The sequence below is a fragment of the Typopeltis vanoorti genome, chromosome 10 (genome assembly GCF_054136105.1).
Source record: "Typopeltis vanoorti isolate ZY-2024b chromosome 10, IOZ_Tvanoo_1.0, whole genome shotgun sequence".
Taxonomy (NCBI): Eukaryota; Metazoa; Arthropoda; class Arachnida; order Uropygi; family Thelyphonidae; genus Typopeltis; species Typopeltis vanoorti.
The window spans coordinates 111,840,989-111,861,260 of NC_143558.1; the positions used below are offsets into that span (position 1 = coordinate 111,840,989).

The 20,272-nt window shown below is 35.0% G+C and overlaps 1 protein-coding gene across 2 annotated transcripts in view; it reads left to right on the forward strand.

Annotated features, from left to right (window-relative positions):
• Tango1 (transport and golgi organization 1) overlaps nucleotides 1–20,272 on the forward strand; it is a 395,672-nt gene that overhangs the window by 292,262 nt on the left and 83,138 nt on the right. For both annotated transcript variants that reach the window (XM_090398800.1, XM_090398801.1), the window contains exons 17-18: nucleotides 12,810–12,948; nucleotides 19,465–19,566. In XM_090398800.1, coding sequence (XP_090254926.1) covers nucleotides 12,810–12,948; nucleotides 19,465–19,566 — 241 coding nt within the window. The remainder of the gene's footprint in view (nucleotides 1–12,809; nucleotides 12,949–19,464; nucleotides 19,567–20,272) is intronic.

Genomic DNA, 20,272 nt, shown 5'->3' on the forward strand with positions numbered 1-20,272 from the left:
TTTGCAAAATCATTGTGTAGCCATTTCCTTTATTCAACTCAGCTTTTACTCTATTATAAAAAGTTAGTAAATTACTAAGGCATGACCAATCCTTCACAGAGATGATCTTCCTCATGCATTATCATATTTTTATCTACCCATTCTTGAATTCTCTTTTTGACCAGTTTTTCTAGTAGTTTTACCACCATGCCTGAGATACTGATTGGTCTGTAACCTCTTTAGAACCTCCCTTATGCAAGGGAATTATTTTGCCCTCTTTCCTTCCTTGGAACTCTACCAGAGCTGAGACTTAAAGAGCCTAGTCAACGGCATTGCCATTTCTCTTGCACATTCTCGCAAAAACCCTAGCTGATATACTATTCATTGTTATTCCCATATTCTGAATTTGACTAAATAATCCTCTACACTGATCACAAAGCTCTAATATCAGCATCGTCATCATCCTTTGAGGGATTTAAGCCCAGTGGCCTGTTCTGACCTCATTCCATCTTTTCTCTGTTGTTCCAGATTTCTGTGTCCTCCAATTGGAAGGTATTGGAGTATCTTTTGGAGTAGTCTTGAACTGTCCATTCTTTCAATATGTTCAATCCACTTCTTTTGACCCATATATTTTGTCCAATACCAAGTCTATTTTTAGTTCTGTATGTATTTCTGTGCTTCTGTTTTTTCTCTTAGAGAGTACAGCTTGCTATTCTTTGTAGGAATTTTATTACTCCAGTTTCTATTCTTTTCTCTTCTGTAGTTTCCATGGTCTATAATTCACTTCCATATGGTAGAGAAGGTGTCAACAAAACTTCCTGAACTCATATTCTTGTATACTTTTGAACTTCGTTAGTTTTGAAAATATTACTGATCATCCATGTTAGTTAGGAAGTTAGAATTTTTGATTTTAGTGTTAGCTTCCTTGGTATATGATGTAGCATATCCAAGGTATTTGAAACAGTTATTTCTTATAAAATTTTATTTCAATCATGATTTTACTTCTGACTGGAGATCCTTTAAAAGACATGATTTTTGTTTTATCTGTTGATGTTTGCTTTCCAGATTTTCTAGTAATTATGTTTACGAAGTATATTGATCTCTGTAGTTCACTTTTACTTTTGCTGTGATTATTTGGTCACTTGCAAACAAAAGGATATTAAGTATTGTTCCACTATCCAGTTTAAATGTTGGTTTTATATTTTTCTTCCATTTCTTTAGTATTTCATCTATGTAGATATTAACAAATTTATTGATTTCCATTCTCTATCTTTTTCATTTATTCTTACAGCTATTGGGTTGTTTTGATATGTGTTAGTTATTGCTGCAAGCAGCTTATTTGAAATGTTTATCTTCTTGAGTACTGTCCACAGTTACCAGGAAGTTTGACAGAGTTAAGACTCTGTCAAAGGCTTTCTGGTAATTTACAAATGCTATGTGTGTTTCTATGTTAAATTCACAATACTTCTCCATTACGATTTTTATTATTAAAAACTGGTTCAATACATGATTGTCCTTTTTAGAAGCCATTTTGTTCTACACACACAGATTATCTTCTACATGTGATTTAAGTTTTGAAATATTTGTGCATATCACTTGTAACCAGTATTTAGGAGACTTATTCCTCAGTAGTTTTCAAGTTGTACTTATTGCCTTTGTGTATGTGTACGTACGGGCGCATTCAAAGCATTAGCACAATAATTTCCTTATTCCAACTTTCTGGGATTTTTCCTGCTGCCAGATATTGCTGACAGTGGGAAAAATCATTTGATAAGCAAGATGCCTGCATATTTAATAAGTTCTATATTTATTCCATCTTCTCCAGGGGATTTTCCTGATTTACTTTGCGATATTGCTTGTTGGATTTCTTGTGATGTTATTTTTTCCACTGTATATAATAGATGGCATTATATCAGTATGTATTTGGCCTCTTCACTGTAAGATCTCTTTTCAATTTTGCTATGAAGTGATATTACTGTTATTTTTCCTGCATGCTTTTTTGACTGTTGCTGTTTTGTGTTTATAATTAATTTCTACTTTTAGTGATTTTCTGTTTATCTATTGTTTATATGCTTTTTCAATGTTTTCATCCCAGTTTATTATTCACCCTTCTTCTTTTTCATTTACTTTCGTTCCAAGGCATTTTGTTGCTGCATTTATTAATATGGTTTTTAAATTATTCCATTCTCTCTATATATCATGTATTTGCTCTAGTTTTTCATTTATTTTTTCAAATAAAGGTAGTTAATACCTTTGTCATCCAAGAGTTAAAGATTCATGTTGATTTCTTTTTTCATTTATTTGATCATTTTAAGCCATCTTGGGAGTATTCTTAATTTTCCTTATATAATAGATAATGATCTGATTCTATTTCTGCACTTCTAAATACCTGCCCATCTATTGGGGCAGTCTGAATGCTAGTCAGTCATTGCAACATCTGCCTATTAAATTATTTAAGGAATTTACAACGTATATACTGGAATATTAATTAAAAGAAACTTTAATAGAGAGCAAGAGCACTTAAACATAGGTGAAGATAGATGTCTAAGTGGTGTCCTGACCATCTCAGTTGATTTTTTGTAATTGTTCCTATTAGGGATCTTGGCTACTTTTCTTCAAAAATGACAGTATATTTACATATATATTTACTTCAAGAACGCAATCATTTAGCCTAATATTTTCTTCTATTCTGTTCTTTAGGACTTTGATTTTACTGCTGTTGACTACCAACCTAATCATTGCAGCATTTTTAGATAAATTATCTAAGTGGTTTGTGGCAGTCTGAATGTTAGTAAATCATTACAACATCTGCCTATTAAATTATTTAAGGAATTTATAACGTATATACTGGAATGTTAATTAAAAGAAACTTTAATAAATATCTCCTATATTTTGGCAATGTCACATTGCCATCTTCATGGGAACATACAACTATGACACGTGCACGCAGGCACTACAAAAGGCAAATGAAGCAGAAGAGAGAAAACTAGTGTTTGTTCCTAGAGTCCTAAAGGTGCCCCTTAGTGGGCTATATTGGGTTGTCTTGGCTGTTATCTCAGCTGTTAACTATGATATAATTATTACACTTTTTAGGTTTCTCATTACTCAAGTGAATTTATAGCAGTCTTTATGCTTGAAAAAAGTATTAGTAATTTTTAAGTTTTTGTATATGGGGAAATCCCTAAGTCTGTATCATTTTCTATTGCATGTAGTTTCACCATTTGTTCCTATGTTTGTAGCAAGTGTAATGTTTCCTACTCTATCATTGAAATTGCCCATTATTAATAGATAATCCGTCTGGTTTATTAAATGGAGTTAGTCTATTGAATGAAAGTGAACCAAGTTGTTCTGTTTTGTGCCAAATGGTAAATGTCAGATGGTTCATGAGCCTCATCTTCAAAAAGAAGTTTGCTTATGCACTGCCAGAACTGTTTTCTTGATTTTTTTCCTCTTCCTGTGTATACATTAGTTGGCCTGTAGAGAGCAAGAGCACTTAAACATAGGTGAAGATAGATGACTAAGTGGTGTCCTGACCATCTCAGTTGACTTTTTGCAATTGTTCTTATTAGGGATCTTTGCTACTTTTCTTCAAAAATGACAGTATTAGGAATGTGAACTACCCATATATATCCTAGCATTGTTCAAAGGCATGTTGTTCCAAAGCTATTGCTGATATTAATTTCTTGTTTGAGCAATTAATATCATGTCTGTGTACCATATGTAAATATGACTTGACCACTGGTTTTGTACATCACCACAAATGCCAAATTTTGACTTTTGTGGTAATGAGATTGGATTTCCAGATATTAGTTAAACTTTTATGGATTGAATAGCTTTGTGCTTTCTTTTCATTGTCTACTAGAGTATCAGTGTAGGAATCAAGATACTGAAAATCGTTTACTTCAAGAACGTCATCATTTAGCCTAATATTTCCTTCTATTTTGTTCTTTAGGACTTTGGTTTTACTGCTGTTGACTACCAACCTAATCATTGCAGCATTTTTAGATAAATTATCTAAGTGGTTTGGGGCAGTCTGAATGTTAGTCAATCATTACAACATCTGCCTATTAAATTATTTAAAGAATTTACAACATATATACTGGAATATTAATTAAAAGAAACTTTAATAAATATCTTCTATATTTCGGCAATGTCACATTGCCATCTTCATGGGACCATACAACTATGACACGTGTATGCAGGCACTACAAAAGGCAAATGAAGCAGAAGAGAGAAAACTACTGTTTGTTCCTAGAGTCCTAAAGGTGCCCCCTAGTGGGCTATATTGGGTTGTCTTGGCTGTTGGACTGAAGTTCTCAAGATGCAAGCTTCCCAAATTTGGGGCAGTCTCATGCACCCAAATTTGCTGAGGCTTGGAAAGTTTTTTTAGTGCTGAGGCTCATTCCATGAATAATCTTTCATATTTAAATTTGCTGCAGTGTATTAATGTGGCTTTCTTCCAACGTATTCTGTTGGAAGCTCTACAAAAAATGAAAAAAAAAACAAAGAAATAGTAATCACCAAAGCGGATAAGGGAAATGCCACTGTGGTTTTCAATCAAACCGACTACACAGGTATGCTTAATGCTTTATTGTTAGATAGGGCTACCTACCTCCCTATTAAGTATAGTCCCATTATACTCAATAGGGAGGTAGGTAATTAGAACAATCCAAAGGTTCCTTAAGAAAGTCACTTCTTCGCCTGTGGAAGTTACCAACAAACTAAAACCTTTTAACTCTAGACCTCCCCCCTCCTCCCCCGAATATATGGACTTCCAAAAATACATAAAGAAAATGTGCCATTACGTCCCATAGTGGATGGCATTTATTCCCCCACATACAAATTAGCCAAACATTTAGCCAAAGCGCTCACACACTATACTGGCAATACACCATCACACATAAAAAAACTCAGCCCACTTCAAAGCCAGTATAGAAAACCTCTCACTCCAACATACTGACATAATGGTCAGTTTTGATGTCTCCTCCCCATTCACAAATTCCCACTCAAGGAAACCTTAGAACTCATCCAAACCAAATTTCCTCCCGATATCTCAGCCATGGGTTCACCACTCTCCCCACCCCAGGCCAACTTCTTTATGGAGACTTTTGAAGAGAAAGCCTTAAACTCACCTCCACAAAAACCCACTGTTTGGCTTCACTATGTTGATGATGTGTTTGCTATTTGGTCACATGGCTCAGATACACTCCACTCCTTCTTAACACACTTAAACAACCAAAACCCCAGAATCCAGTTCACCTTGGAAAAAGAGGAAAACAACAGTCTCCCTTTCCTAGACACTCTAATCACTCGCCAGCCTGATGGACACTATATAACAGGGCAAAATTAATCTGTTCAGACGCCCTAACCAGTGAACTAAACCACATCCTTAACACTTTCTTAGCCAATGGCTACCACCCCCAAAAAATGTTAAAACCAGTTAACCTCCCCCCCCCTTCATAACAAAGATTACACTAAATCCATCACCATTCCCTATATCCAGGGCATCTCTGAAAAGTTAACCAAAATCTTAAAAAAAAATGACCCGACTTCTTGTTACAAACCATATAAAAATTGGCATCCCTTATCTGCTCCACCATAGATCAACCACTTCCCCTAGACCAGAGTGGCTGTACTGGTAAAACCAGATGTAGTCTTTGTGTTCCAAAATCCTGACATTGTTTGGCCAAAGTAGGACAGTTTACAGCTGCAAGGGACATGGTATACCTACCTGGGGTATACCATGTCCCTTGCAGCTGTAAACTGTCCTACTTTGGCCAAACAATGTCAGGATTTTGGAACACAAAGACTACATTTGGTGTGGTGTATTAACATGGCTTTCTTCCAACATATTCTGTGGCTGGTATCCAGAGCATGGTCTGCAAGCCCAGAGTGGCTGTACTGGTAAAACCGGATGTAGTCTTTGTGTTCCAAAATCCTGACATTGTTTGGCCAAAGTAGGACAGTTTACAGCTGCAAGGGACATGGTATACCTACCTGGGGTATACCATGTCCCTTGCAGCTGTAAACTGTCCTACTTTGGCCAAACAATGTCAGGATTTTGGAACACAAAGACTACATCCGGTTTTACCAGTACAGCCACTCTGGGCTTGCAGACCATGCTCTGGATACCAGCCACAGAATATGTTGGAAGAAAGCCATGTTAATACACCACACCAAATTTAAATATGAAAGATTGTGCATGGAATCAGCCTCAGCTCTAAAAAAACTTTCCAAACCTCACAAATTTGGGTGCATGAGACTGCCCCAAATTCGGGAAGCTTGCATCTTGAGAACTTCAGCCCAACAGCCAAGACAACCCAATATAGCCCTCTAAGGGCAGGAACAACAGTAGTTTTTCTCTCTTCTGCTTCATTTGCTATTGTAGTGCCTGCATACACGTGCCATAGTTGTATGTTCCCATGAAGATGGCAATGTGACATTGCCAAAATATAGGAGGCATTTATTAAAGTTTCTTTTAATTAATATTCCAGTATATACATTGTAAATTCCTTAAATAATTTAAGTCATGTGTCACCAATGTATAAGCCTATCTACAAGAAGAAGAAGCACTACAACATCATCTGAAAAATAGCCTACTTATGTGGCTTTGTCCTGCTGAATCTTTGAGTTATTTCATACACATTTCCTATGAGTCTGAATAATCAATAATAATAATAATAATAATAATAAAAGATGGTGCTAAAGAATCTTCCTAAAGAACTTATTAGAAATAGGAAAGTTCTCAGTCATTTCTCTTACATAATAATTCTGGTATGATTTTGCTATCTATTGCTTTATTTTCAAGGGTATGCAGTAATAACCAAGAATTCTAAACATTCTTTGTCTGTTGATTGAATTGAAGGCTTTTGAGATATCTATAAAGCTTTTATCTCTTTCTCCTAAAAAAACCTGCTTTTTTTTGTCTATTGGTATTATTAGGCCTCTCCATTGTGATAAAATGTTCCACTGTGATAGATGTATCTAGAGTGTATTACAGGTATTTAACAGTTGTTTTTAAATCTCTTTTCCCCCATGTTTGGTAGCTTCTTTTGTTATACCATCCAATCCAGGTACTTTCTCGTTCATTTGATGTTTTAGTGCTGTTTCAAATTCTTGCACTGTAAAACTGTTACACATAATGGGAAGTTCTTTTTGAATTATCATTTCTGGCAAAGCATCTGTAGTGAAGATCATTAATGAATTATTTAATAGTTTTTTGAATTGGTTTTTCTACACTAGGAGTTCATTTTTGTCTTCAAGTATCTTGCCATATTTAATACCCTTAAAATAAAATAAAAGTTCACATATTTAGAGTGTAGAAACAATATATGATATTTGTTCTGGAGCACAACTTCTATGAACAGTTTGGTGGAGGGAGGTGGGGGGGGGGGGAATCAAGACCAGAAGACTTTTTTTGGCATCTATATTCAAGTTTCTGCTAATAGTTTTATCTTCATAAAAAAGGATACTGTTATAATGCCCTCTTAGACATAAAATGTCCCCTTTCTCTGCAATATACTATATCATTTCTTTGAGGAATCTTTTAAATAAAGTGTATGCGTGTGTGTGCTCAATTTTTCTTCATTAAAAACTCAATGTTTTAAAGGAATTCATTTTTCTCTTCAGGCATAAAATATGTGAATAGCATATTCCTTTGACAAATTGCCTCTTCAATAACTGATATGTTCCTCAGCCATCTAACCAAGCAACATAACACCATTGTTTACAATTAAAATGAATTAATAACAAGCGCTTCATTTTCAAGCGCATCTTGTTGTATCCCCCCCCCCCACACACACACACATCCACACACATATGCAAGCTGATCTTGTCAGTCCTGTAAATCCACCCATACAGACCATTACATTACACACAAGGACTTGCACCACTATCCTACAAGATGGAGCTTTCTCCATATGTTCTAATGAAAAACATCTTTCAAATAAGAAATGAATGCAAACTTTTGAAACTACATTTCAAAAGTTTGTTGTCACTGTTAATACTGCAGACATAATTTTGCTTTGTCATATTATGCTATTCATATGGTTCTCGTAAAACCAAAGGTGAATTGAAGTGATAAATTTTAATTTAATCCTCATCATAAGCTGTGTTCCCAACCTGAATGGGAGAAATAGCCTCAAATTCTTTGGGGTTGAATCTTACTGTCTTTTCAATAATTTTTTAGTGCTAATGACAGGCGTTTTCAGTGAATCGTTTCACTGTTATAGGCTTTAAAAGCCCATAACAGTGAACTTTAATCTTCTTAAGTACCTTGCTAGATTCCAACTGACACCATTTATGCAATCATAATTGCTCATGCCATTAGTCCAGAGATCTTCATTCTGCATAAAGAGAATGCGCAGCTCACTAACTCTATGCACAGGATTCCATACACTTACACACATTCCATAATATTATAAAGAACTCCAGTGATGTGTAAGAACTCAGAATTTGCAACTACAGGAACCTTTATTAGAATTGTAAAGTGAAATTCCTCTTATCATAAACAAGATTTGAACTCGAGTATCTCTTAACAGCTAAGTAATTCTCATTACAAAACTGCATCCAAAGAAGTAAACCAATTCACAGATGCTAATGAAATAATCATTTTAATTTTATCTTTCTTTTAAAAATAAAGAAAAGAGGAAGTTGTACTTGCTTGACTTTGCATAGATGATAGTCATCTCACACACTTATTCCTGTTGAGGGATGGTACCATGCCTTTGTGTGAGAGTTTTGTAATGTCATACTCACCATTCATCATATTTTAATTGACTGTCCTTATTTTATGACACTCATTATTTTAGCTGTATTCATAGTGTGTTTGACCCCTATATGCTCATGCAGATTTTATCAGACTCAACAGATATGTCTTTTGTTTTTAAATTTTGCCTGATCATATATATAATTTATGCTATTCTGTTTCTTGCATATACCATTTTTATACCTTGTTTTATTATTTTTATGGACTTTTTACACTCATTTTTATCTATTTTTTATATACTTGATTCTGTACATGTTTCTTTTTAGAAAACTATTTAGAAAAACATTATCTATATCCGTTTGGCATATTTTACTATTTTTTAACTTGCGTGCTGTTGTGATAACTTACTGACACAGTATGACCACAGTTATCCTTATGCAATAAAATGCCAACCAAACAATTTAAACTTAGGATTTTTTGATGTTTGCATAGCAGCTTGGTGTACTCAGTAAAATTGTGAGAACTTGTAAATAAAACTTTGTTTCAGTTTGCCTTTCAAATTATATTCGGTTCTTCTGTTGAAACTATATTCTTGTGTACTAATGTTGTTCATTGTCATATAGTTAATACTTCAGGCATAATTTTGTTTGTCATGCTTTGTTATTGAAATATCTGTATTTTAATACTATTTAATATCATTTAAACTATCTTGTGTATATGTGTCTTGAAATCATTGAAGTTTATTTGTAATGGTTGTTGAGTCTGCTAGTAATAATAGCAGAATGTTATGGGTATATGTTGTCTGTGTTATTATAAAAAAAATTTTTTAAAAAACTGCCTTTAATATGAACTACTTGGTTAATTTTAGTTTAGGGCTCTTTCATCAATTATAATCTCAGATTAATTTTGATGAAGACTTTATGTACCAATTTTCTTATATATTCATTTCTCTCTGTACTGTTTTAGGTATTATCCAAGGTGTACTGTTTAGTTAGTGGTTGATGTGGGCCTTCTGCATTGATTCTTCAGACTGTGGAAATATTCATGTAATATTAATAATATCCACCAAGAACTGTCTTTTTTACTTTTTTATATCAGTGGCACTTTCTGATGACCTAAATATTTTTTCTGCTCCTTTCCTTAGACTTACTTTGATCAATTTGACCATATCACTACTTGAAACTTCCTTCAATTTATGAAGGCTATATTCCTGTATAGTATTATATACTATAGCTATTCCTTTCTTTCCCTCATCCCTTGAATAAATTATAAATCACATTCCTGTTGCTTGAACAAATAATGTTATATGTTGTATTCAAAGGGATCTTAACTGTTCGTCTTTGTTCATTAACCAACTTTGTTAACGTGATGTTTTAATTATTCTTTTAGGGCACTGCCCCACCAGCATGATATTTGCAGCCAGTATACAGTGCGGTTTGATCATCTAAGTCCCAAATTACCAGCCCATCTTTATTTGTTCAACATTCAAATGAATACCTGCTAATGGCACGCACCACAGACATGGAGATTTGACATTAGTTTACAAGCACAAAAAAAAACATCCCTAGGAGCTATAGATCCTAGAAAACATTCCTAGGAACTATATCCCTGAATGGAATAAACTGAGTGAACAACTTTATGAAGAATTTCTGGAGAGCAGTGATTTGGAAATTGCAAATGATCTCCTTCACATATTCAATGCAGCAAGACAACAACACTGGACTGAAACAATTGAGAGACTAGACTTTAGGCACTCCAGTAGTAAGGCTTGGAGTGTATTACGGAAGCTAGGAGGGGCTACAATGGTGACTACTAAAAAGACAGGTGTTACACCAAACCAAATTTTTAATCATGTTATTAAAATCTCGAGATGCCAACGTGACAGAAATCATACCATCGAAGTTAGAAGAGAAGCCAGAGAATTAAAGGGAAAACTACAAGATATATCAGAATATGCGAGACCTTTCAACGATGAGGAAATCAACAATGCACTAGCCGATACAAATTCCAGAAAGACCCTGGGGTTCAACGGAGTCCACCCGGAATTTCTTATTCATGCTGGAAAAACACCAAAAAATGGCTCGCCCGTTTCTTCTCGGAAATAATGAACACTGCCATGTTACTGAAAGAATTTAAGAAAGCTAAGATAATAACTCATTCCAAATCTGGAAAATCAGCTGACGACCAATCGCATTACTAAGCTGCGCATATAAGCTACTGGAAAGACTATTGTATAACCGCATAAGCAGCACCATCTTTGAACACATTCTGATTGAACAGGCAGGCTTTAGGCCTAATCATATTTGTTGTGACCAGATTTTGGCACTGACGTCATGCATAGAAGTGGGCTTTCAACTCAATTTAAAAACTTCTGCATTTTTTCTTGATTTAACTGCCACATATGACACTGTCTCTGGAGAGGGCATGCTGTACAAATTAATGAAAGTGCTACCATCGAAAAACAATACAACTTGTTAATAATATGCTCAGCAATAGATATTTCATTGTTATCCTTGGAGAAAATATTAGTAACCAGAAGAAACTTAACAACAGCCTACCACAAGGCTCAGTATTGGCTCCTCTCTTATTTAGCTTATATATAGCTAATATGCCAGATACAGTATCTAGAAAATTCTGCTATGCTGATGACATAGCGATAGCCACAGAAATAGAGAACTAAGATGGATGGAGGAAACTCTCACAAACAACCTTGCCTCCATTCATATTTACTTTTAAGAAATGGAGACTACAACCAAGCCAAAGTAAAACTGAAGTGTTAACTTTCCATCTCAATAATAGATTGGCACAAGACGAGTTGAACATCCCATTCAGAAATTCAGTCCCACACCATAATAAATATCCTAAGTATCTAGGAGTTACACTCAACCGTACTCTTATCATACAAAAAACACGCCGAAAACACGGCTGGAAAAATAAGAACTAGAAATAACATCATTCAGAAATTATGTGGCACTTCCTGAGGTGCAGCAGCAAACACATTATGAACACCTGCACTCGGCCTGATTTTTTTGGTGGTGGATTACTGTGCTCCAGTCTGGCTCAATAGCTGCCATACTAAACTAATTGACCCTCAGCTTAACACCACAATGTGACTTATATCTGAAACCATAAAAACAACTCCTATTTATTGGCTTCCAATGCTGAGTAACATAATACCACCAAATCTACGAAGATGTGATGCTCTATTACAAGAATATGACAAAATACTCAGAAATACCGAATTGCCTATACATAACGACATATCAGAACTACAGCTTAACAGATTGAAATCAAGAAAGTCTCTCCTCAAGTGGAGGAAAATTCCCTCATCGGAGCGTGACTGTGGACACTTGAACCAATCAATCCATCATATTTCTACTGAGTGCCGTCTTCGCTCATATATGAGTCAAAGAAGCGATTTCCTGGAGGTGTCACCGCCTGTTATAGACTGGATCAGAGAACTTGATCTTAACTTATAAGTGCTTTGTCTGCCGAAAGTGTAACTGCCTATGTTTTACTTTAATTGTTTGTCATTTACATTCTTATTTACCTTTTACATATTTCTACTGATTTATGTACATGCACTTTTATAGCTGTATGTAGATTGCCATATGATAAATAAATAGAATAATACAAGCACATTTTATTTCTTCATGTTCATTATTGAGTATGTAGATGCCCTTCCAGTTATTAAGCATCATCCTTATGCAATCCTCCCCCCCCCCCTTCCACACACACACACACACACACACACACACACAAAATAAAGAATGCACTTTAAAATGTCATGTATTCTGTTTATGGAGTGCACTTTGCCTTCATCAGCTCTATTGTATACAACTTGATGTATATGGTGCAATCTAATATCTGCATACTTTTTAGGAAAGATAAGAAAAGTGACATTATTCACGTCAACCTTCACATTGGGGACAATACACAGTATTAAATAAGATGATGCGGTATTTTTGCTGTAAATGTTTGGTATTAGGAAGATCATTTTGTAACATTCATATCTTCAACTGCAGTATATTTGTACTGAATCTTGTCTAAGTTACAAAGGATACATCATGCATTTTGCATACATACATAGGTTATTAATTTATTCTTTTTTATTCTCTTATAGTCAAAATTGCTGAAGCAGAATCTGCTATAGAAAAACTGAAAATTAATTATACCCAAGCTCTTCAAGACAAAATCGAAGCTCAGACAAAGTTGGATGTTTTAACTAATTATTTTAAAGAAAAAGAAGTGCAACTTCAAAAGTAGGTTCTGAATTTAAAATAGCAATTGCACTGTAAATACATTAAATAATACTTGGCAATCTTTAGAACTAACATAAAATGACTGAAATTTAGGAAATAGCTAAAATTTTTTGAATGTTAAGAATTTCATGCATTTTTTTAAGCTTCTAAAAAGCATTTGTGGTACTTTGTTCTGAATGTTAATATTATTTTATGTGAAAGATTCTGCTGATAAACAAACCATGAAATCAGATAACTTCAGTTAAAGAATTAGGATTTGTTGTAGTGTCAGCCTATCAAATCAACAAGTTTCATTTGTGATGCAGGAATCATTCTATAATATTCTGTGGCGCATTAGAAGAATGAAATATCCACTTCAGTTGAAAAGATAGTTTGAATTCCTTCAACATCCTCAATACTCAAAACTTTTTTTTTTTTTTGGATGTTGACAGCCAGTGAGAGGATCCTTCCCAGCAAAGAAAAAACTTCAGTATTTCCTCATGCAGAGTGAACATAAACAGAGCGAACACAAGCATGCACAGTTCTTGACAACAAATGCAATCGACTTGTCTCATTGCATTTGTTGCTCTAACAACATTAAGTCAAGATAGCTAAATCCATCAGCAGTTGTATATTTCACTGCTGTTCTACAGTGCTTGAGTATTCAGATATATTAAAAACAAAAATAATTGAATTACTTATTATTATTATTACCATGCAGGCTCCTCCTCCAGTAAGTCCAAGAACTCATTGAGAAAGTGGGTCAAATTTAGTCACCCTTACCTAAATACCTATCTTATCTCCCTTGAACACATTCACTATACATCGTGACAACTTGGACTTCACATACTTTATGCCGTCACCCATAGCAAGCTTCCAGATATGATGCAGAGGTCTACCCTCATCACCCATAATCTGCAAAATCTTGCTTTTGTCTGTACTGTAAGATCCCTTTACTAACATGTATGATTGTATCCTATATACTCTCCATCTACTCCTCAAACTGTGAGGAATAGATGGAGGAGAAGTTACTTGTTACAGGATCTTTTCAGCTATCTTCCAATTTCCTTGGAACACAGGTGACCATACCAGATGTAGTCTTATCAAAGCTTTGTAATTGCACTGTTGAAGTAGGCACTTCAATGATGCAATTATCTAATGCAAAGACTTAACACTTAAGTAGCATGATTCTTCTTCCACAGTCATTATTCCTTTTACTTGCTATTAGCAATAAAATTCTCTTGGATTTTCTTTGCCAGTTTGGCTAATTTTTATAATCTGATTTCGCATCCTTACCTTTTCAGATTGATGTCTCACATCCTTTTTCTCAGATTCCTTTTAGCTTGTGATTCATACTGTTCCCAAGCCCTGTTTTCACTTTTCTTTTGATATCAGATCCACAGCATTCCCTTTATATGCCACTCTTGCTTTAAAAAGTTTTTCATCCATTTAATTCTCATATGATTTATTTTCCTAACTCTGGGGATGCGTCAGTTATAGCTTCCTTCAGATACTCAAGAGTGACTAAAGATAGCTGTAACTGATGATAATAAACTGAAATTCAAGGCAATTCAAGATGTCATGGCATGAGAAACTGCACAGTAAAGAGTCAGCTGTCTTTTTTATTATAATTACCTTCAATATTAGTTAGTTCCACAATACACCCCTTTAACATAATCATAATCTTCAATATTAGTTAGTTCCACATACACCCCTTTAACATAATCACTGCCTCTTAGTGTCAGTCAAAAGTCTCACATTGTCACCTCCCAAGTCAAAACTGCATGGTCACTCACCAGTTGGAGGCATAAGTTTCCTCATTTTTGGACAGATTTTCAGATGCTATTACTAGACGCATTGTTCTTAAAGTCCCATCATGAGTTGCTTAAGGTGGTTATTGCTCAGCAATTCTATAAATTATCATTTCCTCATCTGTCATGCTTTCTCCTCCCTCCATTCTGTGTTCCTATTTGAAATTAGCTATAATGATAGTTCTCCTTGTAACCATGAGGATTTTCTGTTAGTGTACTTTCCAGATCCTACTCAGATCCGGTCCTTCTTGTAACCAGACCTACAGCAACACCCAACTGTGTATTTCATCCTGTTAACATCTATCATATCATAAGGCCTAGTATAATATGGTTCTTTTTTGTGGGAAATAAGGCAGAACTATGTTTTGCAAGCATTGAAATTAATTGGCAAAGTATCTGAACCTCATCAAAGAATGGTTTGGAGGACAGGATTTAAACTAGCAGATGTAGTTTCTCTGTGAATTGTGGTGGTTTGTTTGGTACACTATATTTCTCCTTCAAGTGAGAAGGAGAAATGTAGTGTACTGTTGCCAACAAAAGTGGGCAACAGTACACTACTAAGATTGGTAGTCAACTGAAGCAGGTCATTGATGTATCAAAGAAACAGGGTGGGTGAGAAGACTACTTTGTGGCACCACAGCATTAGTTGCATAGCTAGAAGATAGGAAACCATCAGACGCAAAGTGCATCCAGTTAGAAAACTGGTGACTCAGTTGCAGAAATCATGGGGCAGACTGAATGTTCGAAGCTTACTTAATAGACCCTTGTGCCAGACCTGGTCAAACGCCTTGGAGATGTCTAGGGAAACCACTTGAGATTCGCCAAACTTTTCCAAGTTTGTCCAAGGGCATAGCTGAGTAGATCCTTATTGAACAGAATTGGCAGAATCCATACTGGCAGTCGTTTATTAGTCGAGTGGTTTCAAGATAGTATAGAAGTTGACTGTTGATAGTTCTCTCCATTATTTTAAAGAGCACTGATGTGAGAGAGATTGAGCAATAATTTAATTTGATGGTAAGGATCTGTCACTCTTCTTGGGAATGGTTGGACATGAGCTAATTTTCAGGGTGCAGGGTAGTTACCAGTGGAGTAAGAGAACAGAAAAAGGCAACAGAATAGGAGTCAGTTATGGTGCACAAATCTTTAACACAGTGGAGGAATGCCATCAGGGCCAGGGGACTTCTTGGTACCTAATTTGGATAGGATTTTTCTGATCACTTCCTGGTGAAAAGTCAGAGAAGGCATTGAGTGTTGGGTGTTTAGAATGGTTGGGGGACATTTACCAAAATCATCTGTGCAAGCATTTGATGCCTGGAGATTGGCTTCTCTGTGGGTGATGCAATAGAACCATCTGGGTGCAAGAGCAATGGGAGCAGTGTTGGACAAAAGTTGCAGCCAACTGCTTTGGCCAGAGACCAAAATGCATGGCTGCCATTTGGGCACAATTCAAGTTTCCTGCTTTTGGCTCTTTGGAAATCATTTTTTGATGCATAGCTGATTTTCTTGCAGCTGTTTCGGGTTTTGGTGTAAGCAGTGAGAGAAGGTGGAATTCTTGAGGATAGCCAGTTGCGGTATGCTTGGTCTTCCTTTGTACGGCTTTGGTCATCTTTTTAAGAAAACCAAGGCTTACTTAGGGAAAGAGGATTTAGTGTGTAATGAGGAATATGTACTTTCATTCTGGAGATGATTACTTTTGTGATGCATTCAGTGCATGTTCTTGGGTTGGAGAAATGAAAACAATTATCCAACCATGGGAATGAAGCATAGAAATCTTGGAAGTCGTCCCACTTGGTGTTATAATGCCAGACAGTGTTCTAATTAAATCTAACCAAACTAAATAACAGCACTGACAAATTTGGTATAAAAGTCAGCAAGAAACAAAGAACAAATTGAATGATAAGAAAATAATATTTATTAACTTATTAACTAATAATTTGCTGATATAATAACATCTTCAGAGCACAAGAACAGTTTGTCATATTACACAAAACAACCTCAATTTGGTATAACTGTGGGACTATTTTAAAAAAAAAAAAAAATTGTAACAGATAACACAAGGAACTAAAGTCCTAAGTGTTGATAGTACATTGGTTCATGTACTATCAACACTATGCCTTTCTATTCATTAAAGAACAAATTGATATGCACACACAGATATTACATAGGGCAAGTATAACTGAAGCAAAAGCAACAACCCTAAGTCTAAGTTCCTAAAATAGAGTCCCATTGTGGGATGGGTTTTCTTGACTGTTGGGCTACATTTCTCAGGATCTGTTTACCAGATTTCAGGCAGTTTTATTTATTTATTGAGGTTAGGATAGTTCCTTTAAGGCTGAGATTGATTCCAAGAACATTCTTTCATATTTTAATTGAAATATGATACTGTGAGTGGGAGAAAATTACATTAATGTAAACTGGATGGTATGTGATTTGAAATGATTCAGAGTCAATGACAAATGAAGTTAAATTATTCGATGATGTTAATTTCTCTTATTTCATAAAATAATGTCTTGCAAAAAACATATCACATAGAGCTGACATTCTGCAAGGAATTTTCAAGATATCTGGATGATCAGTGGAGATGACATTCAGTGTGTTAGTCTTTGTGCAAGACCAATAGCTGATATCACTATTCTGTCCTAGCATACTAAAACAGCAAACTCTTTCACTTCTCCCATCTGCAAACTAACTGCTTTACTAATATCCTTTATCTTTGCACCTGGGAAACATGCTGTCTTTTTCACTTTCTCATTAAATACACCTTTTATCATTGAATCTCCATAAAATACCTTCTTACTAACAGCTTCTTGCATTTTCATACTTTTCCCATTCACATTGTTCATTCTCGTTTCTTCTGTACCACGTGACAATCATTCTCCAGTCCCAAGCTCATTGTTTGTCCTGTGAAGGATACTGCATAAGTGCACTATTTCTCTCCTAACTATCACCTCATTATCCACATTACTTTCAACCACTTGTTTTATACTCTTATTCATATTTCATACACTATTGTTCGCTCCTTACATTTTTCTACACATGTTCACTATCCTGCCTTATATTGTTGGTACTGGGATTTCATTCTCTCACTTTTGACATGTCTAGCATTTCTTGCATTTGCTTACAAAACATATTTCTGACTCTCTCTCATAACTACAAACTATTTCCTTTTGGCAATAAATACATTGAATACGTGCTACATCACACATAATTCCTCATGTTAAAATCATTGAATATCAAAGTCTTGATTGCCATTTTTCTCATGTGCATTGTGCCATGTAGAATGCTGTTTAAACAATAACTCATAAGATTCACAATTAAATACACTCAACTACACACCCTAAAATCAAGAAAATGCCACCAATAATTATTAGCAATATCACAAATATTTATTAAAAATAAAGATATTTGAACATAAGACCTCATCTCGACTACTGTGCCCAGATTTGGTCACCTCGGTTCCTTCTTGATGGGGAGGAGGTTGAGAGGATCCAGAGGCGAGTGACTAAGATGATAGCAGGTCTATGGAATGAACCATATGAGAACAGGTTGAAGATTTGTGGGTTGCAGAAACTAGTTGATAGGCGGAAAAGGGGAGACATGATTGAGACATTCAAATTGCTAAAAGGATTCTATAGGATTAATTCAGATGATATTTTTGAGATCAGGACTGGTGGTGGGAGAACTAGGGGACACCCATGGAAGCTGGGCAAGAGCGCGGTTAGCAGGGATGTTAGAGCTGGGTTCTTTACTTTTAGAGTGGTAAATGAGTGGAATAAGCTGCCAGAGTCTGTTGTGGGTGCTATGACAGTGAGCGAGTTCAAGGCAAGGTATGATAGATACTGTGAGAATGTTGAACAGCTGCGTGAACATGATGTTTAGGGCCTCCCTCGATGAGTCTAAGGACTCCTGGAGTAGCCCGTGGTAATAATAATAATAATAATAATAATAATAATAATAACATGTGCAATCCTGCTGCTTTAAAGGACCTAATTACACATGACATTTAGAATATCCTTATGTTCAGTTTTTACATCACTATATCATCTTCAGTTCATTTTGTGGTACCCTTTCCACCATTTCAGTTTTTTTCAAAAGCCTCCAGAACATTTTACCTTTTTTTTTGTTTATTTACATTTTTAGCTATATTCTCTAAGAGGACAATTAGTTTATTAATTGTTAGTTAATAAACTAAACAAGAATGCAAATTAGTTTATTAATTATTAAACAATAACTTGATAATTTCTTTTTAAGGACTGCTACTTTAACTTCTTGCAACCATTATAAAGTTTTGATTTTTACAGAAAACTTCATATTGTTCATTTTTGGCTGAGTTAATCAGTATTTTCTTCAGATTTTGCTGGTAGTCTCTGACATTTGTGTCTTGTTTTATTATTAAAGCATTTTAATATTAAATAAACTGAAAGATGATTCTCCAGATTTAAGAACATTTTTTCCAAAACTAGAAATTTCACAAATACGTAATTTTCCAGTTGAAAACAGTTCAAGGATGACAATATATACAGCAAACTTATTTGCTTCTGTTGATTCAAGGATTAGAACAAGAATGCAAATTCTTGCCCAGTATAATTTACCTTGTAACCAAGCAAAAAAAAAAAAAAAAACTTTTCATAACAGGATTTAATGGGTATGAATGATAGAATTTTCAATAACTTCCATTTAATACTATTTATAATTTTTACTGAATTTTGTGTACAATTTTATACAGAGAACTAGGTGTGCAGGAAGCTATGAGGCAGCAGAAAGAAGAAGATGCTAGCTCTGCTCATCGCCGTGTTGCACTTATTAACCAAGAAAATGAGAGCTACAGGTTAGTTTGGTCCCTTAACTCTGTAGTATTTAATTCACTGGGAATCCTTATAATTTTATATTTTGTTGTCCTTTTTGTTAAAATAGACATAATAAGGTCATCTACAGAATTTTGGCACATCAAATATATTAATTATTTTTACTTGTCTGCATTTTTGTGCTCCGTATTTATCTATCTGTCTATCTATATATATATATACTGTATATATATATATATATATATATATTTAATATGTCAATATTGTAATGAGGGATGCTATAGGGTCAAAGCTGTATCGCTGAGAGGAGACCTCCACATTGCCTTTAAAGCAGTGGTTCTTAACCGGTGTTCCTCGGAACACTTGTGTTCCGTGAACTAGTTGCAAGTGTTCCGCCAGTGAATGATGTCACATGACACAGTTCTGAGTGTAATTGGGTGTATTCTGATCCTAACAACTGAAGACTGCTATTGCATGATATATTATATCTACGCATTGTTTTTTGCACAGAGAATCCCTAGTTTCAAAAACATTACCGGCAATATTTAAATCTGTACTGACCAAGTTGTAAATGCAGTAAATTAGATCAAGTCGAGACCTTTGAAACATGCCTTTTTAAAACACTTTGCATGTCTATGGAAGCCAGGTTCAAATCTTTGCTTTTGCACACTGAAATAAGATGGTTTTCCAGGGGTAAAGTGCTATTCTGAATTTGCTGGATGGAAAAGA